This window comes from Charadrius vociferus, unplaced genomic scaffold, assembly GCF_000708025.1.
Source record: "Charadrius vociferus isolate BGI_N301 unplaced genomic scaffold, ASM70802v2 scaffold15, whole genome shotgun sequence".
NCBI classification, from domain to species: Eukaryota; Metazoa; Chordata; class Aves; order Charadriiformes; family Charadriidae; genus Charadrius; species Charadrius vociferus.
The window spans coordinates 4827688-4846338 of NW_009650064.1; the positions used below are offsets into that span (position 1 = coordinate 4827688).

At 36.7% G+C, this 18651-nt stretch overlaps 1 protein-coding gene across 2 annotated transcripts in view; it reads left to right on the forward strand.

Moving 5' to 3' along the window:
- Positions 1–18651, forward strand: part of STK3 (serine/threonine kinase 3) — a 137903-nt gene that overhangs the window by 89022 nt on the left and 30230 nt on the right. For both annotated transcript variants that reach the window (XM_009891831.1, XM_009891832.1), the window contains one exon: positions 3534–3709. In XM_009891831.1, coding sequence (XP_009890133.1) covers positions 3534–3709 — 176 coding nt within the window. The remainder of the gene's footprint in view (positions 1–3533; positions 3710–18651) is intronic.

Consider the following 18651-nt stretch of genomic DNA (forward strand, 5'->3'; position numbering starts at 1 on the left):
ACTGGAAAATCCAAATCCTCCTAGAATCACGGAATCATAGAATGGTTTAGGTTGGAAAGGACCTTGAAGATCATAGAGTTCCAACCCCCCTGCCATGGGCAGGGACACCTCCCACTAGACCAGGTTGTCCAGCCTGGCCTTGAACACCTCCAGGGATGGGGCCTCAACAACCTCTCTGGGCAACCTGTGCCAGTGCCTTACCACCCTTAAAGTGGAAAATTTCTTCCTAATGTTTAATCTAAACCTGCCCTCTTCCAGTTTAAAGCCATTCCCCCTCGTCCTGTCAGTACATGCCCTAGTAAAAAGTCCTTCCCCAGCTCTGCTGTAGGCCCCTTTTAGGTACTGGAAGGCGGCAATAAGATCTCCCCGGAGCCTTCTCTTCTCCAGGCAGAATGAAACAGGCTATTGCACAATAGGTTTTCAGTGCAAGTGTGGAGGGATACTGGTTGTGCTACAGATTTTTTTGTGGCAAATTATGTATACAGTTTGTGTACAAAGTAACTTATTGGATAGTTTAGTGAATTAACTGTCCTTAAAGGAATCTTTGTGTTGTACTTCTAAATTTCTTGGTTCTTGAAAGACAGTCAATAAGGTATCGTTACTCCGTTGTTCGTGGAAGTTAGAAAAAGTGCTTTCAGATCAAAATGATCTTCTAATAACTTTACATTTCACAAAAAAGTGCAACCTACATCAGTTTATTCTGGCATAAAAAGCCTGGGTGTTTTGTAAAGTCAATACAAAAGAGGTAGGAGCCTTCACAGGGCCTTTAAACTAGTAGGTGTCAACCTATCCTATTTTCTCTGAAATATTAACTCAGCTTGTTCGTGTTAGGTCTAAAAAAGAGTCTCTTTTTCATTTTATTATTTGTAAAAATAAAATAAAACCTTAAAAATAAACTTTTAACTAAATCTTACATTTTTACATTGTGGAAAAACCAAACCTTGCAGCATCTCTAGTCCCATTGTTTTGCAGGCATAATATTTCTGGTTTTGCGTGTGAATTTTTATATTTGCAGTGAAAAAAGCAGCTCTTGTTCTTTTAAATTGGTTAGCTAACTGTATACTAAATTGGAATCAGAAGTGAGTTTTAAATTCTTATTTATCAAAACAAATAGAACAAGTCCTCAAAGTGTAAAATAAATGTATTTTGCTCATTTCAGTGTAACTTCAGGCCTGTTGACCCACTTTCCTTAATATGCATTTGATAGCTAGGAATTTGGAGGGGTTGGTTTGTTTTACGCATGTAGGCAATCTTCTATTACATATATAAGGAAGATATTTATAAATAGCTCTAAAACTTAAGAGCAGCTGTTGGAAAATCATAAGTATTTTCTATTACATGAGAGGAAGGAGACTATCTTACCTGTAACGGGCCAACTTTTTGGTACCTCAGAGTTTCTAACAGAGACACTGGTAATCTTGTTTATAAGTATGTCTCAAGGATGAAACCTAAGTACAACCATTTCAGAAGAAGAGAAATATTGGTTTTGAAAGGCTGGCAATGTGGTGTCCTATCTTTTTGGTACAAATAGTTTCAGGGGTTTTGGGCAGCGATCAGCAAGTAATAAAATGTTTGTATTAAGAAAATGTATTGTATTTCTGTTTTTAATTCCAGTCCCTTCATACTACTACCTTCTCTTGGATCTGTTTTCTAAATTTATGTTTTGCTGAAGTTTAGATTCTTCCATTTTTGCCCTTTAGGGATTATTTCTGTAGTTATTTGGCATCCCTGCTGTTTACTTCTTATCCCTTCCTCAGTCCCAGACTCAAGACATCCAGAAACCTTATTCAAGTGATCTTGAATTCAGTGGGGGCAAACTTAGCAGATACCTCTTCTCTAGAATCTCCCATGTGATCTGTTAAACTCTATCTGGAGTTTAGTTCACTGAATGTTTTTGTATGGTTGTAGTTGTCATTAATTAAAAGATGGTGAGTAGAGATAACTATGATCTGGGATTAGAAGAGAATATTAGAAAAGAATATGGCAAAAACTGAGAGAAAAATAGGCTAAAAAAATGTGGGGAGGAGATGGTGTGTATGGAAAGATGGCAGACTGAATGGAGGAATCATTGTGGAGCTGAAGAGAAGCAACTGGAGTGCAGTGCAGTAAAGCCTGGATCATAAGACAGTAGAATACCACATTCAAAAAGCCGGAAGAAATCTTACTAGAACAGAAGATGTAGAAAAGAACAAGTCAATATGCTATAAAAGATGGCAGTACAAAAATAAGCGTTAATGAAAAAAATAGGCCACTATTAACCATGCAGCAAAATAAGAATGAATTAAAGAAATCTTGAGTCAGAGGGAATAGATTACCACAGGGAGAGATGATGAAATGAGGTGAAAGAGGAGGGGAACAAAAAAACCCCAACCACTTAGCGAATTAGTAAAAACAAATATAACGCTAGATATGAAGATCAGCAAGTCCTAGTGGTCACGTTAAACACAAGCTCAAAAGATATTTCCAGTGTTTTTCCTTTTCATTTGTTAAAACAAATAGTTCAAATAAAATTTCTTAATTATTTTATTATGCTTGTAACTAAAAAAGTATAATTCTATTGTGGGTTGTTTTGTTTTTGTTTTAGCTTGGTTATGTTTCGCATCCTGTTTCATATTTTACTTGTGGAAATATATTTCATGTTTCTCTATGTAGAATGTGTTACACTGCAAGCAAGTACGTGTTTCATGAGCCAGTGCTATACAGAATATAGTCTCTGAGGTGATAGTTATGAAGAACTATTAAAGCATTTCTTACGTTTTATTTATTGTTCTATTTAGTAATGAACTTGCTTTGAAATCCCACAAAGAAAACAAATTTCAGTCGTTTAGGGTTGTATATAATTTTTTTTTACATTTACTTTCACGAAGAGGATAACAGAACGGGAGTTCACGCTGATCTCAATCTGCTTCGTAAAGCTTTTGCAGCCGCATAGATGATGACAAAAATCCCCCAGGGTTTCCACACCATGGAGATAGGGTGCTTCGCAGCCATCTGTAGAGTGTGATCCCATAATTTGCTGAGAATCCTCACTGGCAATGAATTTAGTTAAGCAGTGTCTAGACACAGTTTATGTGGTGGTTTTTTGCAAGTTCTTTTTCTAAATAATTTTTAAATCGCGTCTTTGGTGAAACTGATGGAACTCAGTTGCTTTCCTACAAGTGCCTGTGGACCAGGCCTTGAAGTTAGGGGCATTCAGCACCCAAAGGGATGCTTACCACCTTGTGTTATTCAGTCTCTATAACAACAAATAGATATCACATGAAGTAACTTCTAATATTATTTGTATGTGCAACTCTGAAATGTCTTGAACATTTCTCCACATTGTATCTTGCTACAAAAATATCATTCTTCGGCTATGAGCTTTTATGCCAAAGATTCTCAGGGGACAAATGGAGGCTTGCACCAGACACAGATGACTATATTAGTTTCTTTAAAATCCAAGACAATTAATAAATGGAGTTTATTTTGTAGTGCAGTAAATATTTGATTTTTAAATAGTTTTAACTCTTCTTTTCTTTTTGCTTTCAACTAAGGAAATGCTACTTCACCGCAAGTTCAAAGACCTTCTTTCATGGACTACTTTGATAAACAGGATTCCAAGAATAAAAGCCCTGAAAACTGTAATCAGAACATGCATGAACCTTACCACATATCCAAAAATGTTTTCCCCGATAACTGGAAAGTCCCTCAAGATGGAGACTTTGATTTCGTAAGTACATGTTTTTGTTTACTTTCTTGCATGCTGTTTATTTTATATGTGCCAAAAATAGTTAATCCCTTTCTATCCTGTGTTAATACAAGTAAAAGAAGTAAACTTTCAAGAATACTATCCAATTATCTATCTTAATGCCTCATCCTGGTTGTTGAAATAAGTACGTTTGCTTAACGCAGGACCTTTTTAGTGAGGAGTGGTATCTAACACTGAATATACGTCTTTGTAACAACATTTTATTTTTTTTTTTACTAATTTTGGTTCTTTATAGTTTATGTGTTATAACAACTTTAGAATTTGACCCAGTTCTATTTAAAAAAAAATAAATAAATTACTACAGGCATGGAATATTGTTGTCGTGTTTGCTGAGTATCTCAGTAAAATGATAAGCATTTTAAACTGGATTGGAGCCATTTAATCAATCTCCTTGGAGATGGTTAAGATCACCTACTGTTCTGCACAAGTCAGCTTGTTGGTACTATTCCAATAGTGCACATCTCTCTACATAGAATTACTCTATCTAACACCAGTCTGTTTAATTTAGGGTGCGGTTTTTCCCCCTCCAAAATATGTGTAGTTTATTTCTTTTGGCCTGTGTTGCAAATTACAACAGGAGCAAAAAGAAAATGTTCCTAAGTTATAGGTTACTCTTAAAGTGAAATAAATAATCACTGTTTTGAGACATGTAGATAATTACACCTGGTTTTCACCTTTGTTAATTTTTTTTAGCATGTTTGGATGAAAGAATTTAGTTTATCTGTTGTAGATTAAATGTGTTCTTAATGGCAGTGCAGTAGCTAAATATGAACATGGCACCTTTTTGAAAGTACACTTGGGATTTGAAGAAAAATGTTGTGTTTAATTTTAGGTGACAGCTGTAGGTGTGGGATTTTTCCCCCAATTTTCACGTATTGCATTTCAACATAAAGCTGACTCTTAAATTTATGCTACTGGAGTAACGCCAGTTAAATAGCACAGTACAAGCTGTTGCTGCTGGAGAGGTTTGATCAAGTTGGATTTTGGTTTGGGTGGGGGTGATTTTAAGCTTTTTTGATTATTTTTTTTTTTTTTTACCATAAAATGCAGTAGTTGTCATCCTGATAATTGACTAACAAAATAATTATTTGCACTATTCATTCAAATATAATTGGCCTGTATATTTAAGTGGGGTTATTATTGTGGCAATAAAATTACCCTTAGAACAATTCAAAATTAATCCTATCTTTTCCATTACTTGTTAAGAAATGCAAGCAAAAATTACTATTCTTGTGAACGCTAAGATCTTGATTCAGTAAGTGCTTATTCATGAATAATTCGCACACGGATAATCCTGTGGAACTTGTTGACATTGCTTGTACATGTGAAGTTGCCCTCTTGAAACAGGAATTTCTCCTACAACCAAACCTGAGGAGTTCTGATCTTCAGAAGCTAACTGCTCTCTGTGGTGTAGGCAAACCTTGCTACTGGTCTTCAGCTGGCAAGTCAAAGACTTCAGAATTATAGAATGGTTTGTGTTGGAAGGGACCTCTAAAGGTCATCCATCTAGTCCAGCTTCCCTGCCATGGGCAGGGACATCTTTCACTAGCTGCTCAAAGCCCTGTCCAGCCTGACCTTGGACACTTCCAGGGATGGGCCATCCACAGCTTGTCTGATCAACCTGTTCCAGTTTCTTATGGAAGAAGTTACATGATGTGCAGTTTGTCCTTGACTTCTTAAACGTTGCAAGGCTTGTTGCTGCAAAATGATTCTGATTGAAGACCAAATAGGATTTAAAGAAAAAGTGAATAGCTGTTTGCATGGGCAGTGTGTGTAGTTGAGGGGGGTGTGTGGAATTTTGTTTTAAGCATGACAAAAGCCAAATACTTGCGTTGATAAACCAGCCGAAGAAAGAGTTGAGGAAGGCTCTTCAATAATGGATGTACTGCTTCAGAGTAGTCCTCTCAAGAATACCTTTCTCTGCAGCATCTGGTATGAGCTCATGTCACGCAGGATATTGGTTTTAACAGCCTGCTGGTTTTAACCATAGGTAATTATTATTTATTTATGTATTCTAGAAGCACTTCTATTTATATTTTAGACAGTGAGTGGCAGTATTGGTAAGTGGCCTGCAAGAGACTTTCTGAAAGGATAAATCAGTGGGCAGCATGCATAATATATTGTCTACTCTTTGTGAGATCAGCATGAATGTTTTCAGTTGCTGACATGAAGTCTTTAAATGATTCATGAAAGGGATAAATAATGGAAACTTTTTATACTAAATAATTCCATTTTATTTTGTTTGGAATTAGCCTTAATGGGATCTAGAAAGGGATCCTAACAGTAAATGCTGACAGTCATAATTTTATTTAAATAAGGGATTGATACATTAGAACTAAAATACAAATGATCAAAATCTAACTTAATGCTAGAATACTCTAATAGTACTGCAACTTTCTATGTAGAAGAGGAGGGATGCTCTGTAAGTTGGAGGTCACCAAATAAATGATACTGTTATTCTTTCTTACCCATATACCCTTGTAAGCTGTGCAGGGCATGCCCGTGCTGGCAGCCAATAAGCGCTTTACTGGTGAGCCAGGGCAGAAGGACAGTGCCGTGCTAAGAATTGATACACAAGAGTATTGAGTGGAAAGACATAGGACTTTATAAGTGTATGTGTCTGTTACAGCATAAACTAGAGAAGCAGAAATGCCATTGAGGTTGGGGGGAGAAGGGAAAAGGAAGAAAAAACAATCCTTATAAATCCCTGTAATTAATCAGTTTGCTGATTTCTATGTATAAGGTGAGACCTGCAGAACTGGGAGCTACTTCTTGTGGCCAAATGGTATATTTGCTTTAGGTCGCAGTGCTATTTTATCCTATTTCTAGTATATTTTACTGTTTGATAAAACAATACATAGGTATTTTATTTGTTTAAATGTACAAATGCATGTAATACAGACATAGCAATTAGTCTTACACACTTGCTGATGTTTTTAAATGATATAAATAAATAAATGATACAGGAAACTTTTCTCAAGGTGAGTAAGTGAATGCATAAAGTAATGCAAAGTGAACTTAGCGCTGGGTCTGGTTTGAAAGTTTTTGTGTGCGCATAGCTTTCTGTCCTGATGTAAATGTTTTAAAAACTCCTTGCCAATGGAAATAGAAGACTTTTCCAAGAAAATAAGATGCTTTGGTCATCAATCTGAGCTTTAAAAAAAGTAATTTTAGCGGCATTTTTTTCTTCTATAAGTACATATTTATGCTTTGTGTTTTACTGTTAAAGTACATCTGTTTTGAAATTCAAAAGCTGTTCTTACTTCTTTTTCACTAATGCCATATGGGAATTTGAGATCCATCTCTGACTGTTGGTCCTGTGGGCCTTCAGCTCTGTGATCAATCTGTGGTCGTTACTGGCGTAATGTTCCATGAATTGATGAGAAAAATTTGCCACTGCATACTTTCAAGTTTTGCAGTGTATTGAATCAGATATATTGCAAATAACTTTTAACTAGACTTAATGCTGGCACCGTATAGTCACCTTGAATATTACGTTAATCCAAATCTACCCTGTTACGTACGCTTCAGGACTAAGGTGCTGGTTTTTTGTGCATACGTAGTGTTTGGGGGTTTTATACTACATTTCTTCTTGCTTTTTAAAAAGCAAAACAAAACCCAAAATAAACAACCCCAAACATCTTTGAGTGTTGTCTTTTCTATGACTAGGAATTTGTATAAGGTCGCTTTTTTTGATCTTTGTTTTCAGTTATTTTGTCATCTCTTATTGTTGTCTCATGATAAATTCTGAAAACCAAAAGCATGGGTCTTTTGTATCAGTGAATCTTAGGGAAATGTATTTCTGGGGAAGTACTTGTAAATATTTTGTTTTGTGTTTTTCCACTTCAGCCTTTGAAATGGAAGCATTGAAGGTCTGCGTATAAATCTTACAAAAACCCAAACTAGTGTTTATTCAAACTTCAGCTTTTATGTTAAACTTTTAATGTATATTTTACACTCATGGATCATTATGGATTTTTCGTTTTCAATTAATACTATCAAACTATAGGCAACTCTTTTACACGTTTTCATTATTTTTAAGGGGCATGTAGCAGATGGCAAAATTAAAGCAATATTTTTAACCCTAATTCTGTCAGTTTTACTTGCGGTTAAGTGATGTTTTATTCACAGCCTACCCATGATGCCAGTAAGTCTAATCAACAAGATACTACTCACTGTGAGGAAAAGTGGCATAATGTTTTTGAATAAGTAAAGATGCAGTAAAGCTATATAGTGTATGGGTGTGGTATTCATAGAAATGTTAATGTTGCGTGGTATAAGTAGCTTTGCATAATAAGGCTGAACTGTTTAGTGGGCTGAGTTTTAGTGTTAGCTGAGAAGCCAGTAGTTTGGATCAGAGTGCCGAATGAGAGCAAATGTTGTGTTTCTTTCGCCCATCTAAGTGACCGGTCCTTTTAAGAACAGTTGTTTTTTATAGATATATATTCATATGATCGTGTTGCTGTTATGATAGCTTTGTTCTTTCCATGGGGAATGTTTTCCATGAGATATGCACATGCTGCAGAGAGCTGTGTATTAAATGAGCAGTATAACTGCAAGGCGTTCTTGAAGCAGCTTGCTCAAATTTCTGTTGTCTTTCACAGTTGATGATTTTGTGATATTTTGTGTAGCATTTATCCCGTTTTTATGGGCATTATAGAAGATAGTTTTCACCAAAGAAGGTGAACTTCTAATAAGCAAAAGTGCTCGAAATTTTTATCATGTGGGGAAAACCAGATAAGTCCTAGCTTGCTAGACTGATGTGCTATGTGTGCATGTTGTTAAATAACCTGCTGCTTACATTTTTACTGTATCATGACATTTTACATCTCATTAAGATGTAAAATTGCACTGTAAATCCTTCTGCCCCTTAGTAATGTATTTGTGTGGGACACGATGTTAACAAAGGATTTACGTGAACTACAGGGAAGTGATATCTAATTGATAATAACCGGTGAATTAACATTACTCATTCTGAGTTGCTAAACTTAATTTGTACTGATTGAATATATTATTTCATTTTTAGTGTGTCATTTACTTTTTATTATGAGATGATAAAATGTAAAAAGGCAAATCTATTTATTATAGCAATGCTAGGGTAATGATTTCTGTCTTTAGTAGAATTATTTCCAAACAGGAATGGTATCCAGATTGTTAAATATTAAACAGTGAACATGTAGATCATGTTTTGCAATAACTGCAGTATCATGTTTAAGTAGATGCATTTTGGGTGACTTAAAGATTCTGGAATAGCAACAAAAATTTAAAAAGCCATCTGTTACCCTAGGCAGAATATTTCCCTGGGTTTCAAACAGAACAAATACATTAGAGTATAATCATTGTGAAATAATATTATTGTAGATACTGAGCACTTTTTTTAACTTTTATAAATGTGTAATGTGACAATTGATCTGTTAAAAATGTAAATACCATAAAATGACTGAAGACCATATAGAATTTAATTAAAACTTCAGTAATAAAGCTAGGCTGAGTTAGCTTCATTGGAAATACTTCTTTGTCTAAAACCTTGGCTGGGTTTCCTCTGATTTTATTCAAGCAGCAGATGAGTTTGTTTGGTACAGTCTTCTTTGTATTTAATGGGGATGAATGTATTTCGTCTATTTTCAATCATTTCAGGTTATCCTCAAATTAATTTGAAAATTTTAAATGAAGTATTAACATATATTAATTTTGCTTTTTTTTTTTAATTAGTTGCTTGAATTTCATGAAACATTTCCAGATGCGGACAGGAAAATGTTTTCTTAACTAAGCAAATACGAAACTTAGGTTTCTGGGTTTGGATGGACCGTACGCATATGAGATAAACAAAAGTATTATTCGTGTCGACAGTCTGCATGCAGAATTTCATTCATTTCAGTTCAGACACGGCTTACATAGGAGAGACTGTAAAATTAATATAATGAATGTAATATGCTTTATCTAGCTCATTTTTTTAGGACACTGTGAACCTCAGCAGTGGTTTTCTGTACCTCTTATAATAGGCAGCTGGTACAGGAGCTTCTTGTGTGTTGAGTGGTTATTTAAAAAAATGAAAGGTGGGGGGATAATTCAGTGGGAGAGATATTCCTGTTAAGAGTCCACTGTGGATGGTTTGCAGGTCATGGCTGTGGTTTGTTAGTCTTACCATGCAGCTGTTCAGGCAGGCAGTAGGGGAGATTGTGCCAGCCTGACATGTAAACTAAAAATGCAGAATTGGTTGTGGTTTGGGGGTTTTTGTTGATTTTGTTTTTGGTTTTTTTGATCATTAGGCAGAGAAGGGACAACCCTATTACATGGGGGTTTTTTTTGTTGTTTTTTTTTTTTTTTTAACTCTGAAAGTCAAATACTGACTGATTTAACTAAATCCTTTTTATATATTCTGACCACAAAAGAAGAATTCTTTTTCTTGCAGAAAGTGGGGGAACACTCTACCTGAGCAGTGTTTCTCCAACTGGTATTGCATATAGGATCCTTTCTCTTAGAACGTGTCCTTTCCCCTGTTAGTATAGAAGTAAATAATTGAAAATCAAGCCTAGTAATTTGGTCTTATATATAACTAAATTGTTTAGGCTGTAAACAGAATCAATCCTTTCTGTTTATCTTAAACTGTAGGATTATTTTAAAGCTGTTGCTCTGATCACTGAGTCACTCATTCCAAAGTGCTGGTGCTGTACTTCTGCAGTTTTGGGAGGTGGATCATACCATCTGAGAAAGATTATATGAATTTTGTATCCTAAAAGAGCACAGAAAATACCCTTCTAGGCCAAAAAGCTTTTTGCATTCTTACATGTAAAAAAACAGAATTAAAGATTTTTACTTATCACTGATGTACTCTGAAGATAAGACAAGAACTCAGGCTTGAATTGCCGCAGTTTATTTGCAGTTAGACAGTAAGAAGAAAGTCTAATAGGAGAACAATGTACAACGGCAGATTGCCTCAGAGGGTTGCAGAAGTTGCCATTATTGTGAGTGTTGAAGACCTGGTTAGATAAACGCATCAGGAATAGTTTTGGTGTAGTTGATCCTGCTTGGAGCAGGGGATCATTGTAGATGACCTCCTCCTGTAAATGTTTCCAGTGGCCTTGCCTCCTATGGCTTTTTAAGCTACTGCTGATGGCCGATGTTTGTAATCATAAAAGATTTTGAGAACGCATAGGTCTTAGGCGCTCAAGCTCTCAAAAATAGTGACATACTTAATTTGTTTATTAGCAGGGTTAGTATTTCGGAGGAGTAAGACCTTGGGTAACCTTGACAATTTTCGCAATTAGTAGTCAACTATTATTTCCAAACATGAGTCTGCCTCTGGAAAATTTCAGCCAAGATTTGGTCAATAAAACTTAACCATGTTTCTCTCCCGAAAGTTTAAAGCATCCCTGCAGTCTTATTTTATCATGTCAAATAGTTTCAATGTGCAATCTGTTTTTTAATTACAAAGTAGTTTCTAGTGAGAAGGCACTTTAAAACTTATTTTTCAGCCAGCTTTCAAATTCTTAGTATTAAGAATGAAACTACTTTGCTCTGAAGAGTTTAAGTGCTTGCATCATTTAACCCCCTTTTTTTCTTTTTCCTCATTAGTTCAATGGAGTGATTGAAGTGTAGCTCTAGCGTATATATTCAGTTGTACAGCAGGTCTGTAATTTGCGCATAGTTTAAGGAGAACAAAGGAAAGAAATGAGTGAAGCTGATGAGCTGGGGCAGTGCTGCTGGTTTAAAGTAACATCTTGTTACCTTAGTAACCAGTTGTCTGTACTCATATACCTCTTTGAGATCATTGTGTAACGGCTAAGTAATGTGTATAGCCTAGAAAGAGCTTTGAAATACTTGGAAAAAACAGTTGTGGCTGGACAAGTTTTAGACAATCCTTTTTTGTCCGTCAAACCAATTCAATGTCAGGTCTCTATTCTGTTTTCCCTTACAAAAAAAAAAAAGAAGGGGGGAGGGGAATATTTAATCCAAATAGTTTCCATGCTGCATGATTCACTGTTAATGTCAAGACAGCGTACCACACCTTTGTGTGTAATGTCTGATCCCCAAACTGAGTGCTGGCACCAAGGGGTGCGTGTTTTACTTCAGGGTTTCAGCAGAATTCTTTGAAATCATCTCTATGACAGTATCATGCAGATTTACCACCATGAAACAAAAATCTGTTCTCCTACTCTTTGCTATGATGATTAATGATAATGAAAAGAAGTAAAAATAAAACTTGCCTCAGGAGAGTGGGCGACTGGAATTTTGCAAGACTGTTTTAAGTTAATTTTTGTAACTCCTTGGTTTTGAAGAGGATTTCCTCATTATGTGGTTTGGTGAAGAACATCGTGTGGGTTTTTTTGGTTTGGTTTTGTTTTGTTTTTTTTTTTTTTCAAAAAAACCCCCTTTTTTTTCAGTGTAGCTTTTTTTACCTTTTAAGTTTTGTTTTGTTTATTTTAATTTTACTGGACTCAAATAGGAGCATGAGAACTTGTCAGATAGGATTCTAGCAATTTAACAGAAAAAAAATTTTTGGATTAGTTTGGTGTCCATGTGGTTAAATCTCAGCAATCAAAAAGCTTGTATTAGATTTCTGTGCCTCATGTTTTGATCAGCAGCCAATAAGTACCATGTGTAGTCTATGTATTAAGCATAGATGTTAACAATATTTCATAAACAAAATACTGGAAATTAAATGGCTGACATTTAATATTATTGAGCTTTATGAAGAATGGAAAAATTCTTTTTGTTTGCAAATAACTTGTAGAATTTGAAGAAAGAGACTGTTGCATTAAGGCATTGACTTCAAACAAAGGGCTCACAATACTTGGAGTTCTTTGTTACTTGGAATTAATATCTTCACATATCTGATTATGTTGGACTTAGTACACATTTACTAAAGCCAGGGATTGCCCAGAATATTTTGGTTTACATGTAAATTTTATTTCCTTTTCTTATAACTTGCATTACTTGGAGATAAAAGGGATCTCCTATGAAACTTGAAAGAAAAATCTGTATTTCTGTAAGAATACACTTGTTATTCTCATTTACTTGTATTTTAGTAATGTGTGAAATGCATACATTAAAATGATCCAAATGCTGTTCTTTTACATTAGATCTCTGCCTATGGATGCCCTATAGCCCACATTTACTTTTGTTTATTGGGAGATGTAGCATTACTGGGCACTAGTCATTTTATTTCTGATGAAAAAAGGTGAGGCTTTTTATAGAGATGTGTGTAGTGTAAAGCTGTAAGCTAACTGTTTGGAGACTTGATTTTTTTTTTTCATTTGTTGTTGTTTGTGTCTGGATAAAAGTGTGTCTCATGGACAGCGCTGGTACCTAAAATGGTAAAAAACCCTATGTAAAATCACCCAGGGTGGGGCTGGGGGGACACACACAAACCAAACAAAACCACAGAATTAATTTGGCAAGTATTTATGGCTATTTTAACTGTTATATGTATAACAATTTAAAAAGAAAGCTATGCAAGCCCAATTCATAAATCTCCAGCTATTGACAATCTCTCTATAGAAGGGTTAATCTCATACTTGCTAAATTCAGTGGCAAAGCGCCTACTGACGGCAATGTTAACTTTAGCTGCTCAGATTAATAAAGAAACCACTTTCATTTGTGTCCTCAAATGTGAAACTGCATTTAGGTTTAGGGTTAGAAATTTCCCAGATAAGACTGTTTCTCTCAGTATTCCTTAGTTGAGGGCAAGTGTGCCTAGTTCCTAAGAAAGAAATATCTGAAGAATTAACACTTATTTAGCATCTATTTAAACATCTTGATATTTCTGACGTTTACGTTTGTGTTGACAGTAAGAGTTGTACGGATATAAGAATACTAGTAAGAGAATTAGTTTCTTGACCTAAATTAGACGTGCCAGGACAAAACTGATCTATAGAAAGGCTCTAAAGGTACAGTAGCATAGTTAGAGCTGTTTCAAAAAGCTGCTTGGTGCTTAGCTGAGAAACCTGACTGCATTTCCCCGACAATTTTTAGTGTGCCATAGTGAGAGCTAAAACATGTTAGATTAAACCATTTTGAGGAATTTAACTTATTTTACTTTGCATTGCTACAGACTGGGGTCATGGACAAGGTAAGGTCTTCAGCTGAGAAGCAGGAACTTTGCAAAGTGTGTGACCTTGACTGCATGATACTGTATGGACATGCTGTAGTGCTTGTAGATCTGATTTAGGTGGAACTTTCTAAAAACATGTTTGAATTTTTTTTCCCTCATGGTGTCACTACAGCCCAATATATTTAGTTGTTTTTTTATATTTGAATATTCCTCTTTCATGTAAGAATGGAAGAAAAAATGTTCTTTGAAAACACTTGCAGACTAAACTTCCCCATCACCCCAAAAAGTTCTCTGGATCCAAAAAGTTCTCTTAGTAAAAATGAGCTGTCCCTAGATGACTTATTTTGTTGTGTCCTCTTTGAAGATTGAGCTTTTTGGCATAGGGAATTACTTTAACAAGTGTGTGAATGGAAGAGGAGTCTTCCTTACTGGGAGCTCCTTGGGCATTGGTCCCACTGGAACCTGGAGGAGGTGCTTTTATGTTTTTGAAGGTAGTTATTCATGTGCTTCTAGTGCAAATGTTTGGGTTTGTTTGTTTGGTTGTTTTTTTTTTTTTTCCCTGCAGTGTCAGTTGGATTATCTCTTTCACAGAATGATTTTGTTGTTGTTGTTGTTGTTGAAGTTAATCGTTAGTTTAAGGTTGCCATTGTTGTCACATGTTCTAAATGGCATCCACACAGAAGAATGTGCATTCTATAGACATGGGTAATCACCTCAAGATGAGAACTATTATCCTGATAATGTTCGTAGGATAGAAATATGGTATTTCCATGGTGCTTGTGATATGTGGATAGGGCGGAAGGGGCTTTTCATTTTGCTTGTGCAAAGTTGGAAATTTCATTACTATTTCTGTCTTTCTAAAGAGTTTCCATTAATTAATAGAGTACCGCTGTGAGTCAAGATAAAGAGACCAATATAAGTAAGCCTGCATTCAGACAGATTCAATTAAAGTACAGAAGACATTAAATTAAAAAATGAAACTGACACTTGTCCTTTGGGATTTTGGCTGTGACTAATGATTCACGGAGATGTGAGCACCTGTGTGCAGCCCACCTTCAAATGCTATTTCAGAGAAACAGAGGAGGATTTGGTAGGAGTGTGTTAATCGTAGTGCAGCTTGGTGTGTACGTGCTTGGCTGTTTCACCTTTTTTTGTCTTGAGCTGGTTAACTTCCTTGTTATGGGTTTCAAATAAACCTGTTTTACAGTAGTTGTTTTTCCCTGCATCAAGTTATCCAAAAACTGCTAGCATGTTTTGAATGGTACTGTAACATTAGAGCCTTTTGAAGGAATGATGTTATGGCCAAATAGTGCACCTTTCACTTACACTCAGCAGTTAACAGGACTTAACTCCCAAATTGTGCCATGCCCTTTTATTTAAAAAAAAACGACAAAAACAACCAAAAAATGTAAGCCCCAGACAGTTTTCAGAGTAAAGGATATTTGCAGAGAAAAAGAGATGGGAAAGAGCTGATGCCTCTGAAGAGGATTTCTGAAGGATTTGGGGGAAAGAGCGGTAGGTGGAGGGAAGCCAAACTCCATGTTACTTCAGCATCCCTGTGGCCTGTGAAACTCAAGAGTCTTGTTTTCTTCTCTATGCTGGCTGATGACTCTATGGCAACAGCCCACTGATCATCTCAGAGGTGGGCTAATTCAAAACTATAAGCAAAAACATTGAAAATGGTGGTTAGTTTGAAACTACCTGACCTGTTTTCTGTGTTTTAAAGAGCTGTTGCTACAGCAACAGCAGCCTGCTGAGGAAGGAGTGCTGCTAAGTTTCAGAGGTTCACCAGTCATGTGCATGTGGAGGGGGTGGATCACTTCCAACACGAAGCTGTGTTCCCTGCACCCACCTTTTTTACAGATATCTATGCTACCCTACAATTAGCATGGATACTTTAGAAAAATTTTACCTAAAAATATTACCTAAATGCTAATGGAGCAGTTTACTAATCTACGTTGATTTCAACTCTGTTCTTCCTTTGTTCATCTTCTCCATCTTATTGCAGCTTCCCAAAATAGACCACCTCCAAAGAACGGTAGTTGCCATATCCTTTGGTTCTCTAACTGTCCTGTCACCAAACACCGGGATCATTTTGTTCTGAATTTCATATCCTGCATTATGGAAGTCAGCAAACATAAGCTGTTTGACCATGGGTTAGAGTGAAATTAATTCCAGAGCTGAGATGCCTTCATTGAAAAATAGCCTGACAGTTTTAATCAGTGAATTGCTATCTGAAATGCCTCTGCTGCTGGCAGTTGCCATTGTAACATATGGGGGAGAGGATTTTGCAGATGGCCAATTCAAGAAACTATTTTACAGCTTAAAATTGAAAATCAGTGCGGTGAACTTCACCTGGCATCTGGAGCGTACTGTGCTTATAGTGAAAACTGTCACTTAGTAAGTGGACAACAGTATAGTATGGTAACAGAAATGTTTGGTTAGTAGAGGTGTAATCCAATTTTCAGTTGAGTGCAATTTTTTTTTTATTATGGAGTGAGAAGAGCGGCTGTAATGTGATCCATGTCTGAAAGGAAAGTACATTCTTGCCAAGCATAAATTTCAAGAGGAGTCCTTGTCTTAACTACCCGTCGGATTCACAGGAGTAGTCAGGAGCCCAGCAAAGCCCCTTAGTTATAGTAATACTGGAGCCTCTGCTGTACTGAGCGGGACCTGCGAGAAGAAAGAACACTCTAGTTAGCTGCTGGGGTTTTTTTTTTATATTTTTTTTTCCAAATCTGTTAGCGTCACTTCAGACTTATGTTGACCCATGGATTGAAAGCTTTCCTCCATCTCTAAAAAGCAGATTATAAGAACAAATGTGAAGAACAAATGTGAAGGAGAATGTTCATCTGTGATGTTTAGTTTATTGGTTATCTGGGAAAACGTGATGTGGTAATTATGACATTATCAACTAATCTCATTACATGCAAAAAAAGTTAAGAAACTGTGTTCAGGTGCTGAAATCAAATGCTTAAAATTTAGGTAGTGATGCATTTAGGATTGTTTGACCCATTATGGGCCCATTCTTTAACTGAGTTTTAACCCATAGTCATAATTAAAGTACGTGTTACAGTGTTTAAGTACAGTAAGAAAAAAGCATAGTTAGGGTTGCTTAAGGAGTTGTAAGATGTTCTTCCCTAATGTCTTTCAAGTATTTGACTTCACATTCTTTCAAAGAGATTTACATATGCAATCATAGAATGTAATTTCATATCCATTTAAAAAGGAAAAGGAGGAAGAAAAGCAACACTTAATGCCATGCAAGCACTATAGCCCTCCACTACGCAGCATTGGTGAGGTCTGGACACTGAATTGTTAACCACTGGTACCCAGAACACAGTGTCTTCAATTGTTAGAATAGGTGTGCTGACTGGTAGGGAGGGGAAGTCAAAAGCAGGAATAGACTACTGGGAACCTGGATGGAGGAAACAGGGAAGGGAAGGAAACGAGGAAGATTGACTTAGTCTTTCTTCTGCTCATGGCATAGAATTAATATGACCTGGTCCCACAGCAGTATTTCTCTGAACAAAGACACAAGTGCTTTGAGCACCAGTCATTATGGCAGAGAGTCAGCCCAACCCAGCATTCATGTAATAGTGCATGTGTAACAGAATTACCCAGTATATGTGTTACAGTGCGTACTGTGAGATGAGAATGGGGACAGATTAGGTGAGTAAGATTTGAGAGTTCAAGTATCCATTACTTCTGCTTTGATGAGAAGTGGAACTAGTCTTAAAATGCTGTTAAAAAGGGAGCTGGACTAGATGATCTTTAAAGGTCCTTTCCAACTCAAGCCATTCTATGATTCTATTAGTGTGCACTTGCAGCTCAGAAAGCCAACCGTGTCCTTGGCTGCATCAAAAGAGGCATGATCAGCAGTTTGGGGGAGATGATTCTTCTCCTCTACTCTGCTCTTGTGGGACCCCGCCTCGAGTATTGCATCTAGCTCTGGAGTCCTCAGTACAAGAAAGACATGGATCTGTTAAAGTGGGTCCAGAGGAGGGCCACAAAAATGGTCAGAGCGCTGGAACACCTCTCCTGTGAGGAAAGGCTGAGAGAGTTAGGGTTGTTTATCTTTGAGAAGAGAAGGCTCTGGGGAGACTGTACTGTGGCATTTCAATATATACAGGGGGCTTCTAGGAAAAGATGGAGAGAGACTTTTCACCAGGGCCTGTAGTGATGGGACACAGGGCAACGATTTTAAACTGAAAGAGGGTAGATTTACATTGGACATGAGGAAGAAATTTTTTTTTATGCTAAGGTTGGTGAGGCATTGGAACAGGTTGCCCAGAGAAGTTGTGGATGCCCCGTCACTGGAAGTGCTCAAGGTCAGGTTGGACAGGGCTTTGAGCAACCTGATCTAGCGAAAGATTGTCCCTGTCCATGACAGCGGGGTTGGACTAGATGGTCTTTAAAGGTCCCTTCTAACCCAAAGCATTCTATGATGCTATGAAAACTATGAGGAGGAAGGAGTGGCTGCAAGGAACTGTTATGGACTGACCATAACTGCCCACCCTCCATACATCTTTGTTGCTTGGAGGGAGGGGGAGTGGGGGTTGGTAGAAGGCTCTGTAGTGAAGGAGTGAAGTTGAGCCTGGGAAAAAGAGGAGGCAAGGTGTTGCTTTAATGTTTTTCTTTTTGTTTTTTTTTTTTTTATTGGCAATAAATTGAATTTTCCCCACGTTGAGTATGTTTTGCCCACGATGGTAATATTTTCCTGTCTTTATCTTGCGACACGAGCTTTCTCATCCTGTTTTCTCCCTCTGTCTTGCTGAGAAAGGGGAGTGAATGAGCAGCTAGGTGGGTATTTGACTGTTAGCCAAGGTTAACCCACCACAGACTCAAT